This window comes from Astatotilapia calliptera, chromosome 10 (assembly GCF_900246225.1).
Source record: "Astatotilapia calliptera chromosome 10, fAstCal1.2, whole genome shotgun sequence".
NCBI classification, from domain to species: domain Eukaryota; kingdom Metazoa; phylum Chordata; class Actinopteri; order Cichliformes; family Cichlidae; genus Astatotilapia; species Astatotilapia calliptera.
In genome coordinates, this window is record NC_039311.1 from 21,336,676 (window position 1) to 21,352,858 (window position 16,183).

General features: G+C 40.6%; 1 protein-coding gene across 2 annotated transcripts in view; it reads left to right on the forward strand.

Moving 5' to 3' along the window:
* aff4 (AF4/FMR2 family, member 4) overlaps window positions 1-15,377 on the forward strand; it is a 28,002-nt gene extending 12,625 nt beyond the window's left edge. For both annotated transcript variants that reach the window (XM_026181172.1, XM_026181171.1), the window contains exons 2-21: window positions 77-206; window positions 3,065-3,832; window positions 4,332-4,370; window positions 4,508-4,594; window positions 4,837-4,864; window positions 4,962-5,025; window positions 5,187-5,279; window positions 6,028-6,172; window positions 6,375-7,128; window positions 7,267-7,418; window positions 7,910-7,995; window positions 8,339-8,561; window positions 8,911-9,008; window positions 9,425-9,488; window positions 10,094-10,230; window positions 10,611-10,682; window positions 10,842-10,935; window positions 11,082-11,125; window positions 11,268-11,485; window positions 13,297-15,377. In XM_026181172.1, the coding sequence (XP_026036957.1) occupies window positions 81-206; window positions 3,065-3,832; window positions 4,332-4,370; window positions 4,508-4,594; window positions 4,837-4,864; window positions 4,962-5,025; window positions 5,187-5,279; window positions 6,028-6,172; window positions 6,375-7,128; window positions 7,267-7,418; window positions 7,910-7,995; window positions 8,339-8,561; window positions 8,911-9,008; window positions 9,425-9,488; window positions 10,094-10,230; window positions 10,611-10,682; window positions 10,842-10,935; window positions 11,082-11,125; window positions 11,268-11,485; window positions 13,297-13,424 (3,420 nt within the window). In that variant the 5' untranslated portion in view covers window positions 77-80 and the 3' untranslated portion in view covers window positions 13,425-15,377. The remainder of the gene's footprint in view (window positions 1-76; window positions 207-3,064; window positions 3,833-4,331; window positions 4,371-4,507; window positions 4,595-4,836; window positions 4,865-4,961; window positions 5,026-5,186; window positions 5,280-6,027; window positions 6,173-6,374; window positions 7,129-7,266; window positions 7,419-7,909; window positions 7,996-8,338; window positions 8,562-8,910; window positions 9,009-9,424; window positions 9,489-10,093; window positions 10,231-10,610; window positions 10,683-10,841; window positions 10,936-11,081; window positions 11,126-11,267; window positions 11,486-13,296) is intronic.
* The last annotated feature ends 806 nt before the right edge of the window (window positions 15,378-16,183 follow it).

The window sequence follows — 16,183 nt, forward strand, 5'->3', positions numbered from 1 at the left end:
TGTTCAGCAAAGACATACGCTGTTTGTTTATTATTTCTTCTCATTATGTTACCTTGTTATTCTTCTGTGTTGATAGCAACATGAACCGTGAGGACCGGAATGTGCTCCGAATGAAAGAACGAGAAAGGCGAAATCAAGAAATCCAGCAGGGAGGAGGAGAGGCCTTCCCAGCAAATTCCCCTCTCTTCCCCGAACCCTACAAAGTGGTAAGTTTGTTCAACTCACGTTCACTTTATCTGGCACCTAAGTGGTTAGTAATATTAAGGGAGTCTGTAACAGTGACTGGAAATGCAAGGTGTCAGACTGTGCATAATAATAATCAGTTCCTGCAAATTAAGCAATTACAATGTGGGAAATTCCTGCACACTATTACAGCGATCTAGTATTCAGCACAACACTGCTGTTTCGGAAAGTCTTGCTAGCTTAAACAAGCACGTTCCAAGAGCTAAACTATTTAGAAATGTAGATTTACATCAACTGAAATGTTAATCTGGATCGTCAGGCAGGTAACACTGTTACTAAGGTGAACTATAGCCCAAAAGCAAGTTTAAGGCTATTTTTCTCAGTATGTATCAGTGAAACTGAGCTGAATTACAAGTTGGAGGAGAAACACATTGAGGCCTGAAGTCTATAGTTTTTCTCAGAAGTGTTGTTGTCCGCCCAAAACAAATTATTTAGTATTTTAGTATTTATTTATTTATTGTCATTGTCAAGAACAATGAAATTGCGTTTGGGGCTTCCATACAACCCAAAAAAAAAAAGAAAATAATAAATACCCCTTAAAACCCAAGTGTACATATTTAACCCAGTGTGACTCCAATGCAATAAGACAATCCTTAGCAATAATGTTCGTAGAAATTCAGACAAAGACCTGAGAAACATGACAAAATACAACAATGCAACCCATTCAATATTATTGTACTGTGAGATATGATATCAGATATGATAGTTATCTATTTAAGAAAGTAGATGGAACACCAGCAACATCGATTTCAAGAGGAAATTGGTAGGTTTGTGTGCAGTGTTTGTTCTAATCATAATTATGGATTAAAAGCGCAAATGTTTCTACAAAGATTTGAGGTTTGAGTTACATACTTGTCAGATAGTTGTGAGCAGTTCACCAACTCTGCACTAAATACAGCACAGTTTAAAAACACCTGGCTTTGGGTAGCTTTTTGGCATTACAGTTGTTGAAAGCAAACTAAAGACCAGAAAACATGCCTCCTCTTTGCAGAGCTTCCTCTTGTGCTTGCAGACACACATAGATGTAGGCCAGCCAGCTTCAGGCTCCTGCCCGGCCAATATAATTGTAAAGAGGATTTGAGTTCTCTGTATTGGTCTAATCTTTGCCACTAACCAGATTTGAGCAGATGTAAGTGGCTTCTCTCTTTAGCTCGAGCTGGCCATCAAAGAGGCAGTGAGGAATGTGTTCTGACAGGTTGGGAATTGAAAAGCCACCAGAGGTAAGTGAGGAGTGTTTTGGGCCACAACAAAGATAAAAAAGCTGACATTAAAGATGGAAAACTCCTTGACCTTTACAAAGGAAGAAGCTTTTCACCCTTGTACATTGTGATCTGCTGTTTTCACACACTTGATACTATGTTTAAGAACAAGATGGTGTTCAGTCTTTGCAGTATCAGAGCAGAATTTTGGAACAAGCAAACTGCTTAAGTCTGTCCAATAGAGTTTTCTCTACTTGTGCGAGTCTTATATAAGCTTTAGTTTGACTTTTCTCTCCTCTGTCATGCTCCACTAAGTGGAAGTTTAGTGTTCTGTATTAAAGGCCATGTGTGCACGCAGCTGCAGCTGTGCCCTCCCAGATGTAGACCAGCACAGCAGTAACATTTTTATGGCATAGAGTTCACGCACTCTCTCAGCGGCACAGAATAAAAGCTTATCTATGAAGCCGCATATTGTTTTTCATGTTCTTTTCACTTAGAAAGGCTCCTTAAAAAATAAAAATAAAAATCAGGGATCCCTCAAATTATATGACGGGGTAGGTGCTTTCACCCTAACGGTACCAGGATATAATTGGACCCGAAAAAGCCAAAGTGACTCAGCAAATTAAAAATCTATTAAGAACATTTGTCTGCATCGAAAAATAGGCAAATTAAATGTGTGTCAGATTAAAAACAAAAACTTGTGGCTGTTATTATCGGATATCACAAAATGGCAGAAGAAATGTTGAAGAGATGGCAATCAGCGGCTTGTTCTTTGTAGCTTGTTATTGTTGAAGTGTGAATGATTGAAGTTATTTATTTCTGCTTTAAAGACCGTACTGCTGCAGGACTAAGTGTTTTTGTCACACAGGAACCAAAAGGTGAAAAGTGTTCCTGTGGTCATCTTGGAGGTTTCCTCTGAAAGTTTCAGCAGTTGAACAACCACTATACACCATTGTTTATCAAGAAAGAAAAAAAAAAAGCTTTGACAGAGTTACAATCTGAAGGTTTTCCTCTCAGAAATTTCCTCAGTTAAACATAACGCAACAATGGTGTGTTATGTGAAAGCAACAGTGCAGTTGTTCAAAACAAAACAGCCTAAAACAAAATCGAAACCAACAGCCATTAAGAAAAATAGGTGATACCTAGCTGCGCATATGTGAGCCAGGCAGCGCAGACCGGAGGTAGTGGAGTGCACGTTATGACCAAGCTAAGTTACATTTCCTGCTGCAGATAACGGCTAGTATTTCTTCACCCTCGGTGTGACTCTGTCAAACAAAACTGAAGCGTGAGGCTACGTGTGAAACTGGATACTCTACACAGACTTTTGTCACGGGCTGATTGCAAACAGGTCGGCTGGAACTCGTGGCCTTACAGTGATTGATTATCTTCTGTGGTGGGTGTCTGGGCAGAGCGTAACTGTGTTCGCAGATGGGTTTGGACAGATCTGGGCTCAGTCTGAAAAAGTGAACTTTGTGTTTAGGCCTCTCACTGCGCCTCTGTTTTTGGTTGAGCGCCTTTACCTCAAATGTTGAACAACTTCTCTTTTCTCTGCTTTCCCTCTTTTCACTCGTGTTCTCCACAATAATTATTCTTTGTTTGTTTGTCTCTGCTTCACTCTGCAGGTGAGCAAGGAAGATAAACTGTCCAGCCGTATTCAGAGCATGCTGGGCAACTACGACGAAATGAAAGAGCCAATTGGTGACACCATTCCAAAACTTAATAGTAAACCATCCAACAGCTCGTCTTCCTCTGAGGAGAAGTCGGGTCCACCTTTGTTTGGTGGGGACCAGCGGTGTGGCGGCAGCAGCCAGAGCAGTAAGTGGACCCCTGTTGGCCCCGCAGCGGGCGGATCTTCATCCCAGTCCCAGAAACGCTCAGGACTCCAGGGCGGGCACAGCAGCCAGAGGAGCAACGGAGGCAGCAGCAGCAACAGTAGCCAGAGAGGGGAGGTGCGGGAAAAAAAGTCAAGTAAACACAGCGGAGGTTCCGATCACTCGAAGTCACACATGTCAAGTCCGGCAAAGGGCTCTCTAAGTTCCTCCAGTAGTCACTCGCGGAGCTCTTTGTCTGCTGAGCAGCATCACAACAAGGACCGCTACCGCTCAAAGTCACCGCGAGACAGAGAGGCCAACTGGGACTCACCTTCACGGGTTCACACGTCCTTCCCCAGTGGACAGCACTCAAGTCAGGCCTTTCCCCCATCTCTCATGTCCAAGCCCAGCACAATGCTGCAAAAACCAACAGCCTATGTGCGGCCTATGGATGGCCAGGAAACAGCAGAACCTAAGAGTTCGCAAGCGGAAAGCTACACTGGACAGTCGCATAGCAGCACTGTGGGAGAGATGAAGTCCAAGCTTGCCAAACTTAAGATCCCTTCCCAACCTGTAGAGGTAAGACCTGAGTCTCAATCTCATGCTGTTGTGAACCTGGTATGTTGACTATTTAAAGAATGTGCTCTTTGTTTGTATATCACCTCAAGAGCAGCTTTTTGAAGTCTCTCTTAAGGCAGATGCCTTTTTGAATGTTGCATGCTGTGATCATTCCTTCATTTTCTCTTAGACCCACAGAAATATATATATTTCTGCCTTGACTCAAAACAAGAGGTGTCCCTCTGGTGTAACCCTGATTGTACATTAGAAACGACCTACCAACGGCTTGTGTAGAATTTATAGCTTACTATGTCAGAGAAGTGGCATGTGTTTGATTTAATGATGTAATGATTACGTTGAAGGACCTCTCAGCTTGTTACACATGGTCTGAATGAACTCCTAGTTCTCAGAAAATGCCTATAGGATGACTAATAGGGCTCAAAATGGAAGCCACCTCACACATGCTGTACTGAGATCGTGTTGTTTATACGTCTCATAAGCATGCTGTTTCTGTCTTTAGGGATCCGGTGATGCCAACTGTGTCGACGAAATTCTGAAGGTACAGACACAACTCTCATTTTCATAGAAAAGCCATCTGCTTCAAATAATTGAATGAACCATCAAGATTACTCACACCTTAAAGCTAATTTTAATGGATTTTTTCCCTTCTCTTTTCTCTCTCTTTTTTAAATTCAGGAAATGACTCAGTCATGGCCCCCTCCTTTGACGGCCATCCACACTCCCTGTAAAACAGAGCCCTCCAAGTTTCCATTCCCCACCAAGGTCAGCAGCAGTGTCTGTTTGATTAATGTGATTGCGTTGTGATGAACTATTTCCATTTGTATGAATCAAACCTTGCATAAGACAAGAAAAGGAGGGTTTTTTGGAAGGTTACTTAATGTGATAAGTCAACTTGTTACTTACTGCTTGTATTGAATGTATCATGGCATCTTTCGCATGAATGCAAAGTCATATAATAACGCAGAGATTCATGAAAATAAGTTAACACCTCTTTTTAATTTCAGGATACTCATCCTTTTCCAAGTGGGCACAGTGAGTATTACACACACATAAAATAGTGAAGTAAAGTTAAATGCATATGTTCTAGGCTTTCAATCAATACATATAAATCTTTTTATGTGTGTTTTAGAGCGAGGCAGTTCATCAAAGAGCTCGAGTAGCCACCAAGCCAAAACTTGCGATGACCAGCCCACGTAAGTGCTTCATCTTTGAACCTTCTTTTTCTCTTTTCTTGTCAGTAGTGAGTGGAATAGTTGAACAATAAATATTTGAGTTAAGAAGCTAAAAGTAATCACAGTAACTCCAAACGACTGTGGCGACATATAAAGAATAACAAATGATTCCCGTATCTCAGTAGGTTGGAGGAAGACCTAAGGCTAAGCAGCAGTGAGGACAGTGATGGAGAACAGGACTCTGCCAAGAATGCCTCAAGGAACACATCAGCAAGGTAAACTGTAGAAAACATTTTTTAAGTCCTTAAGTTTTATCTAAGTCCTATGTTGAGACTTACTGTTTTAACTTTGAATCATTTTCCCAATCTTGAAAGAAAAACTTCACAGCTCGAGTAGCTTTCTTCTTCTTTTTCAGCCATTTTGTGTCTTGTCTTTATGTGTTAACTGCACCTTGATGACATAGTGATGCCTGAAATATAAAACCATATTTTTGCTGTACTGCTGGATGCAAAGTGTGTGTGTGTGTGTGTGTGTGTGTGTGTGTGTGTGTGTGTATATATATATATGTGTGTGTATGTGTATATGTGTGTGTGTGTATGTGTATATGTGTATATGTGTATATGTATATATACATACATACACACACTTTTTTTTAAAAACTGAATATATAACAAAGCTGCTTTGAGTGTGTGGAGAAAGACAGAGAATGCAAATCTTGGGGTTTTTATGCACACCTTGTGGCTTGACAGTTAAAGCATCGAAACCTATGAACTACCCAAGGACTCTTGAGCAGCTACTACACAGGTTGCATTAATAGCCTTATGCTGACTGATTCTAAACCCTGAAAAATGCATACATAAGTATTCAGATTTTTGCTGCGGTAACGAATAATCTCAACATACACAGGTTTTTAGTGACTCGACCGTAAAATACCATTATTGATCACTTAAAATCTTTATGTGGAGGTATAGATGTTTGCTCATACACCACAATGACAATGTTTAATGCTCTCCTATTGAACAGCAATAACAGCGAAGCAGCTGAGCAATCAAGGGACGACTCCAGCAGCCATAGTGGCTCAGAGAGCAGCTCGGGCTCTGACAGCGAGAGCGAAAGCAGCACGACAGACAGCGAAGCCAACGAGCAACCACGGCCTGCCTCCCCTGAAGTAATAATTTTTCAGTTACTTTATACAGAGCTGTAATACCGCTTGGTTGATTAAGGATTGTATGAACCAGTTTTCACACTGTCCACTTCTCTTTTTGGATTGAATATTTATATGGTACTTTCTTCTAGACTCTTATATTTTGTTAGGAGTTCAATCAGTGAGACTGTTTCCTAATTCTGTGCTCCCCTCTGTGCCCCTTCAGCCTGAAAAACCCATGGCAAACAAGTGGCAGTTGGACAACTGGTTCAAGAAAGCCAAGCAGTCCTCACCTTCATCCCCATTGGACAACAATAACGTCCCACCCAAATTCAAGAAAGATGGCCGAGATAACAGCTCAGGGCGCAGCTATAGTAGCCAAGGAGGGGGGTCAAAAGATTCAGCAGCACCCACCCCAAGCAGGGACCTGCGGGCAGCCCAGAAAGGTGCAGAAGGTGGCCGTGGCCGGCAAAAGTCACCCGCACAGAGCGAGGGTGGCACAAATCCACGTATTCGAGTGGGTAAAAAGCAGCCTAAAAAATCTGAGAAGCCTCCTGTGGTAGAGGAACCAAAGGGAGGTCTGAGAGTGGAGAGTGAGCCGGCTCCAGAGATACCACCTCATCAGCCCAAAGCTGCTACGAAGGGTTCACGCAAACCAAGCAATAAAAAAGAACCCAAATCCTCGCCGAGGCCCACTACTACTCCCTCCAGCACTGCAGCCCAGCGCAAGCCCAAGGCAGCAACCAAGACTTCTCAGAAATCTCGTGAATTTGTTGACACAGACTTTTCATCATCAGACTCCGAAGGAAACGACAGCATCCCGTCCTCATCCCAGACACCCAAGTACACAGAGAGTATCAGGACACCCGTGTGCGTTTTTTCGCCTGGGGAAGAGAGAGGGCTGCTGTCTCCTCTCAGTGACCCCGAGGACCGCTACCCTGCAAGACAGCCTCAGCAGCAAGTTTTATTAGTCAAGATAGGTTAGTCGAAACTGCTCGCAAGTCTTGTAAAAAGTCCAGAGAAATATGTCAAGGTGTAGTGGGCACTGAACCAAAGGGATTTCTTTACTTTGAACCAAATTAAGCATACCCTACCCTTTTCTTTCCTGTTTCCCATAGATCTCAGCTTGCTGTCCAGAATCCCAGGGCGGCCCTACAAGGAACCTGCAGAGATAAAAGTGGAGAGGGAAGACTCTCTCGACAGGGACAGCAAAGACTTCAGCAAACAGAGCTCTGAGAAAAGCTCGAGCAAGGCCAAGAGGAAACACAAGGTAGAGCAAATTTCAGTGCTTTTTGTAAGAAATACATTGTATTTCTACTTGAAAGCAAAGTAAAATAGAAAAGCTTGTTATTGAGTATCCCTTTCACTTATTAAGGTCCCCCCCCCCCCCCCCCCCCGTATAGCATCTCTTGGAATAGCACACAAACAGATTTCCATTAAAGCAAGAAAGTGCATTTGAGCCAAAGAACAATTGACTACATTCTGGTTGAGATCCAGACCTGGATTTAGCGCTGTTAGATGACTGTGCATTTTACTTTAATCATAGCCACACAACTACCAAAGATGGAGAATTAAAATCTTTGTGACTGGATATTTTGGAATGTAACAGTCATTTAGGATAACAGTGAGCTGGCATAGTTGAGCTATACCTGCATGAGTTGGCGTCTTCCGATAATAATTGGAGGCGTGTAACCTATTATTAAATCTGACTTTTTCTTTAATGCACCCTGCTTTTTATTTTTCTCTCTCATCTTTCTTTAGACTAATGAGGAAGGCACAAAGCCAGAGACCAAGCGGATCAAGCTAGAGGATAAATCTACATCCCATCATAAAAGCAGCAGTAAAGAGTGAGTAATCTTAGCTTTTGTCCTGAATATCATTACCAGTAAACCCTCTGTAAGCCAGGAGCCTAATGTGACAGTAGTAGTTAATTTTGCCTTTTCCGATAATCACACAAAAGACAAAATAAACCCTGTAAATTCTAATGAGCATCATAACAGCTTAATGTAGTGAGTTTATTATTATATCTGAGCCCCTTCAAGCTGTACCTGTTAGCCATTATGCTCCATATCTGCATTCTTTGTTTATAATTACATGAAATGTTAATATTTAACTTTTTAGTTTTAATGTTTTATGTTGAGCCTAGTTTGACACAATGCATAATGAAATACTGATTTAAATCCCACTCAGTTCTAAAAGGTCTTCGGAAAAGAAAGAGGAGCCAGTCCCCTCTCCTTCCATGCGGACAATTAAGGCAGAGCATCCCAGTCGAAAGCGGACAGTCAGCCAGTCCTCCACGTCATTGTCCAGCGGGACAGGAAGTGGAAAAGAAGGGAGCCACAGCACCAAGGGCAGCTCCACCTCCAAACATAGAAAAGGAGAGGAAAAAGGGCGCAGCACACGTGACTGCAAGGTAGGCATGAGAAGCCTTTGTTATCTCTGATACCTATCAAATGTTGCAGATAGGGCAGACTTTCATCTTGCCAGTTGTGCAGTGTTTTTCCCTGAGCAATTTAAATACCAGAGCATGCATGGAGTGGGGAGGAAGTTGTCGTTGAGGGTAGAAAGGGAGTAGCAAAGGTCATGGCTTGCAGTGTGTATCTACAACTATAACATAATCACTGATTTTTGGTGGGATTGTTTTACATTTGTATAAGACCAACCTCTAACTTGTTGTGACTCTGTCCTGTTCTGCAAGTCTGTTTTTTAAAAAAAAAGCTTATTTTTCCCTAAAATGTTATTTTCCCCATACTTCTCTGCAGGAGAAATCCTCAAAGGGTTGCGATAACCAGCTGGCTGTGCCCCCGCTCTCCACAGACGGCTCCAAGTCTCAGAGATCCAAGCTGGTGTTTGAGGACAGGTAAGAGGAGCTCTTTCCACTGTGGATAACCCCTCAGCGGGGCACAGAGAAAGAACTGCTGTGGGGATCTAGAGTTGCCTTTGATGCATAAAGCTGCAGGAGGTTGGGGAGGTCATGAATAGATGTGCCTGCATGCCAGAAAAGTTATGTTAATTTCCATTTTAAAAGGCTCTCTGCTGGGAATCGCTGCCTTTTTAATGCCGTGGTAACGCAACAACATAGTCTTGCTTCTTATTTTCCTACCTTTTCACTTCACATTTTGATTTAATGAGATAAGAGCTATTTCAGGAGTTAAGAGACTTTTTTTATGACATTCTTTCCAAGTTTCTACGTTTAGTGGATATAAAAAGCACGCCACAGTGTCAAGAACACTTAAATGATTTGATTTGTTAAACCTTCTCATTATTCTCTTTCAGGGTCCATTCAGCAGATCACTACTTACAGGAGGCCAAGAAACTTAAACACAATGCAGATGCACTGGTAAGAGCAAGACCCCAATGACTGGTGTAATTGAGAAGACTTTAAAACATTAAATGACATTTTCTATGGAGCTTTATGTTACATATAATAAGAGCTTTCCTTTTATGCAGAAAGTGATTTCACAGTGACTTTTTTGTGGTGACTGTGAAATTTTACTTAGTTTTCAAAGCTGCTTTTAGTTTGAGCTCTGCGTGATTTCCTTAAAAATGGTAATAAAAATGCTTTTATTACTGGGTCACTGTAGATGAGCAGGTGGATCTGTTTGGTATCTGTTATGTACACTTGCATTACAAAATAGCCATCTCTGTTGGATTATCTTATTCTTACTCAAAGTTTAATTATTTAGTTGCTGTTTTCTTCTTTTCTCTCTAAACACAAAATCAGGATCATAAGCTACATCAGCATAATATTATTTCAGTGATATGATCAGTTTATGCAATCCCAACCAGGTCATATTCAAACCATGTCACTTATCTAATGTTACTGACCAAAACCATGTCAAATTATTGTCATGTGAAGGTAGTTTGTCCTCCCAGTCTCAAAAGAGTGGGTAGTATTTAATCACTATGTGTCCTCTTTATTTATTTATTTAATTTCCTTTGCAGTTTGACCGTTTTGACAAGGCGGTTTTCTATCTGGATGCTGTGGTGTCTTTCATTGAATGTGGTAACGCGCTGGAGAAGAGCGCTCAGGAGGCAAAGTCTCCTTTCCCCATGTATGCTGAAACGGTGGAGCTTATCAAGTAAGGGCAGCCATAGCTGTGTTTATCACTGTCAGCAGAATTACACTTTAAAGGAGACCTCCACTGGTGAGAACCACTACATATGAGGACGTAGTTGTTCAAGAAAAACAAAAACAAAACCTGTATCTCTGTGCCAAAGGCCAAGCACCTCAGGGCTGCATGAGGCACAAGTTGCATAACACACCACGCTAATGGTTGATTTGCATTGTGGGTAATGTGAGCACCAGGCTTTGACAAACAACTCTCTGCCTCTGCTGCATGGGTTTTGATACTTAGTGGATGGAGTGCTCCTTTAAAAAGTACAATATTTAAGGAGGTGCTTAATTTGCTTCAATCCTTTTCTCCTAAAAACTTGAGCTCTTGATTATCTCTGCATCCAGATACACTATGAAGTTAAAAAGCTACATGGCCCCAGATGCTACTCCAGCAGACAAGAGGCTAGCTGTGCTGTGGTGAGTACACTGAACAACATCAGGTGGTGGACTCTTGTCTTCAGCTGTCAACTCCAAGTACTCATTACCTGGCCGTGTAACTTAAACTTTCCACACATTTCAAATATTTGTTGCTTCTTTCTTTAGTTTAGATCAATATTTATCCTTTTTTGCTTCCAGCCTGCGATGCCAGTCTCTTCTCTACCTGCGGTTGTTCAAGTTGAGAAAAGACAGCGCTCTAAAATACTCTAAAACACTCACCGAACACCTAAAGGTACTTTTTATTATTAACTTTATTTCCTTGGCAGACCTTCAAAACCAAAGACGTGCAGTAAAATTCCACGAAAGACGTTTTTCTCTGTGAATATGTAACATGCTTCCTCTGTGTGTGCATAATGTTCTTCTTATTTCATTTTCCAGAACTCTTTGAGCAACACCCAAGCTCCCTCTCCTGGAATGGGAAAGTAAGTCACATCCTCTGTTACATCTTTTGATGTATAAAGTAAAGGAGAGGTTCTTATTTGCTGTTCTGTCAAGTGACTCCCAGATTCTCCCTCACAGTGCCAGGAAACTCATTGCCATGTCTGCTTCTGTTTCCTGATGCAGTAAGACGGCAGGTATGCCCTCTCCAGTATCTCCCAAACTCTCACCGGGCACAGCGGGTGGCTACTCAGCAGTCAGCAGTACCAGCAGCACTAGCTCGTCTGTGACCATACCTCAGCGGATCCACCAGATGGCTGCCAGTTATGTCCAGGTCACCTCCAACTTCCTGTACGCCACCGAGGTCTGGGACCAGGCTGAGCAACTATCTAAAGAGCAAAAAGGTATACGACACAAGGATTTGCTTGTTAGTTAAAAGGAAGAGACATATGGTCTTTGTTCTGGACTTTTAAATTTATGTTTAAAAGCAAACACAGATGGGATCTAGAACTATATATCCTGAGCTGCTATTTTCTACATCTTTAATAGCTCAGCAGCAGCAGTAAGGTTTTTCATAGATGTTTGCCAGCAGTATTTGCACCCACTGTGTAAAGAGATTTGAGTATAGATCTATACAAATGGGCAGCAGGTTGGCTGATCGAGCATGCAGACCATTTTTTGTTGAATTTTTTTCCCCAGCTGCATTTTATGACTAATTTGAAGGTTTTATTTGCCCTGGTTGCAGAAATGTTTTGGTAATGAAGTGTTTTTCCTGTCACAGAGTAGGCCTTGAGATCTGTTTACCATAAAGGCAATGAGTTTGTTCGGTCTGTTTTCCTGTTATTTATTTATTTAAAGTAAAAAAGCAGATAGTTTTGTTTTTTTAAATGGTTAATGTACTGTTAGTTTTTGGGTTTTTTTGTGGGGGGGGGGGCTTTTTTTGGGCTCTTTCCAAGTTTAAAAACGGCTTCAAATAGGACTAATTTGCTATCAGACGATCCTAGCATGCCTCTTTTTCAACGTTTCTTTCCTCTCATCTCTATTTTAGAGCTTTTATATATTTTATAAATATACAGGAGTCTTGGCAATGAGCTACCAGAACACTTAGGTCGTGCCAACAGACGTGTCATTTACTAGAGCAACATTTCTTCAGATTGCACTTCTTTTTCTTATATTACTTAATAGTACATATTTTAATATAATATGGGTGACTGTTGTGAATTGGTGCTATCTAAGCAACTTTAAAAAGAACTGAATATATTAAGATAACAGAGAGTAAATGTGTAGTTAAAGTTCTTTACAATGATGGAAAGGGGAGTTTCCCTGTTCTGACCCACTTAAGATCAAAGTGGGCCGTATCTGGCCCACAATCTAACATCTGTGTTCTAGATTAATGTGCAAAAACGGATTTTATTTATCTACCTATAAATAAAATGTGTTTTCATTTTTTTTACAGATGTCAAACTGTTTTTTGAATTCGAATCATTGCAATATAGTAATAATGCAAATTTCATAGCTCGAAGTATGTTTGTGATTGACTGAACTTCTGATTTAAAAACTACTGCGTTTACAAGAAACCCTCGATCGTCCACAGCCCACACAACGTTATCGCCACAATCTAAAGATGGAAAAGTCAGCAGCATCACTAAGTGCACAATTTTCCCTAGCTGTCTGGCCAGTTTTCACCGCCGTGTGTGTGTGTGTGTGTGTGTGTGTGTGTGTGTGTGTGCGCGCGCGCTGAGTTTGGGGTTTTCCCCTCATAGTTGAGAGGTTTGCTGGACGAGGATTTGAGGCCAAATAGTTTTTTGTCTTTTTTCTTGCAGTTTATGCCTCAGATTAAATCTTCAATAAATCAGATTTTTTTCCCTTTTTTTTTTTTTTTTTTGACTTAGTATTGAGATATTTGTGGAGAGTGAAGATAACAAACATTGGAAACATTTAAACATCGGGCTGTTCTTGATTGCCTCATTGCTTGGCTGTTTTTGTGTGCAGCTGGGATTCTCAGTCTGTGTCCTTTGGCTGGTTTTTCCCGTCACACATGTTGACAAATGTGACAAATTGTGAAAATGTTTTTTGTCTCTACAATCGGTGTACGTTAAAACCCTTGATTGCACTTAACTCTGTGTGGTCTGGTTGGTAATAGGACCTAATTTATCAGTCTTCTGTCATTTTATTAACCAGTCTTTCACTCGCTTTCTTTCTCCCTCTTTTCCAGACTTCTTCACAGAGTTGGACAAAGTTATGGGACCTCTGATTTTCAACACCAGCAGCATGACAGAACTGGTGCGTTACACTCGGCAGGGCCTCCACTGGCTGCGCTTGGATGCAAAAGTTAGTCCCTAGCGAGGACTCACTCCCTGCAAGCTGCTTTTCCACACACCCACACCTCAGCCTCTTGTGTTTGGCAACATCTGCTCAGAGACAGACACACAAACGCACGCACGCATGCCCTCAAAAAAGACAGCCACACAAACACAACCCTCCTCTGGTCCTCCATTTACACACACGTGTGATGAACTTCTCAGACATATCTCCAACACTGTGTCCATTTCCTACACCAGCTTGCCAAAAAAAAAAACAAAAAAAAAAACCAAGACAAAAATACCAACACTGAGCAATTTAGAGCATCTCTCACCTTCGACGGCACCACACAGGGAGAAGCATCCAAACTGCAGCAGGAGTCAGAAGAGCTTATCGCCTGGCTTCACACATATATCGGCATTCTTAAGAAATCTTCGAAGGCCATGTTTTTAATCTCTTCAGCATGGAAGCACTGGGTGAATTATTTATTATGAATACACTAAAACTCTGCTTTGGTTTTTAGGCTACTTTGGCTTTGAACTTTTTATTTGTCTTTGTTTCACCAAAGTACCTCCCATGAACACCAAAGGTGCTTTAAAAATGAAGGTTTCTCTTTATCATTTCTGTGCCTTGTATGTCAGCTACAGGAAAAGTCACCGGTCATATCTGATTCAATTATTTTTCTTTTCTTTTCACAGTTTTTACTTTTTTGTCTTTTTAACACTTAACAGTTGTTTCAGCAGTTATTCTTGCAGCATTTACTGGGTTTGTGTTTTGTTTTTGTTTTGTTTTTTATGTATTTGCAAAGATGGTGTTGGTCACCACAAATTAAACCTTGAAGAATCCCACTGAAGATTTAAGGACTGAAGGAAGGGCTACTGTGCACAGCAGATTTCGTGGGGCACACACATATTTATTAATGATCCCTTAGGACATCTGTTGATCGGTGTACTTGGCTCAAAAAGTGCCATTTCATTTTTCAGAATCATGAAATGTGATTGCCCTTTCTAATAAATTAAACGCTTCACATGGCCTCCAGGGGTCGCTAGCGGGAGACCTCAGCAAGATTGATGATGGCAAACGTTGAGATTTTCCGCCTCTTTGAAGCTTCACAATTCTTTCCCACTCGTAGCGGCATTGTTCATTCAAAAGTTTCCTAGAGGACGAGCTGTTTCCAAATCAGTGTTATTCTATTTTTCTAGGGAACAGCAGGGAGTGTTTAAGTATTGAAGATCATGTCCACATCCAATGCAGTCACAGTACATTTTATAAAAACTGGGCCTAAGTTGCCGCTAATTTGGCTGAACAGAAGCTAATTTATTTGAAGGGAAATATGTTGTCTGGGGAATGGAACTCATCAGCGATGCAGATGATCAGTGTTGTATTTATACAGCAGAGTTTTAAATCTATCATTATATATTTCAAGAAAAAGTATAAAAACCAATATAGATTTTATTTATATACCAACCAGTTTCTTTTACTTCCTTCTAGCCAAGCAAAAGTATAACATGTCAGACGCATAAAGCAGGGTTACAACAGAGGTTATAAGAACAAGTATTTGTATATGTTCCTATTTAAAGTTGTCAAACTGTAATCGCACTTGTATTACAAGATAGTAGCTGGCGCAGTATGTTAACATTGCGTTGATTTTTAGTTGGCATTTGGATTTTACAGTAATTCACTTACATGAACTGTCCATTTTGGTTGTTTCAAGCCCACTTTCTATCAAAATATGCTGGAAATACTAAAGCCTGGACCAGATGGCATTCATTTTGTTTTGGCTGGACAAGAACGTGCCAGAAAGATCTATAATGCCTTTTTTAATTTATTTTTCCCCCTGCATGTCAAGACTAAACAAAATGCTGTTTGGCCCAGGTTTGACCCTTCCTTTTTTTCCTGTTTTTTTTTCTTGTCATTTTTTTTCTTTTACTGGCTCCCTGGCCTTTGTTGTAGGAAGGGATACTGTTATTTTCTCTTACACTTGAAAAAAAAAAAGAAGCAAGTCATAGGAGGTATTATTTTAATCTATGCAGGATTTTTACAAAAAAAGAAACTGTTTCTGTGGAAAAAATAATTATATTTTTATGTTTGGGATTCCTCTGTCCCCCACTTTCTTTTTCCCACCTCAGTGAGAAACCTGTTGAACTCAAATCCAATGCCTTTAGCTATTGCAATTTTGTGTACTGGTTTAGTATGCGAGCTTGGCTGTGTGTGTGTGTGTGTGTGTGTGTGCGTGTTCATGTGTGGGTGCATGGATGTGTGTGTATAGATCTGATTTTATAACCAAACACAGATGGCTTTAGCCATTTTCTACTTAAAGCTGGAGGCCACTTTTCTCATAGGAATTCCTCTGTGGGTTTTGCCAGCCCAGTCAATGTCTTCATACACTGGTACACTTTGTAAGTAGAGGTCAGCGCCTTGTGTTCCCTACACTATCTTGTACTCAAATGTAAAAAAGAAATGAATTAAAAAAAAATATCCTAAAACGAAAAAAATAAAAATTTAGCATTAGAGAAAATTTTTAACGATTTGCTACTCATACTTATTTATTTTTCTGCCCCTTTTGCTTAATGTTTCTTTCCTATTTTGCCTTTTTAATGAGCACCGTTTTATGAAATGGGAAGGTGTAAATGTAACGGGGTTGTTCAGGATGAGATTTCATTGTAATTAATATTAATTCTAACTTGAAAGAATCCAGGGTAAGATGAGGTTTTTTTTTGTTTTGTTTTTTTATTCAGTAGAAAAATGTTAACACTTGCATGTTTCTATTTAAATACAAATGTATAAATTGTAAATATAAC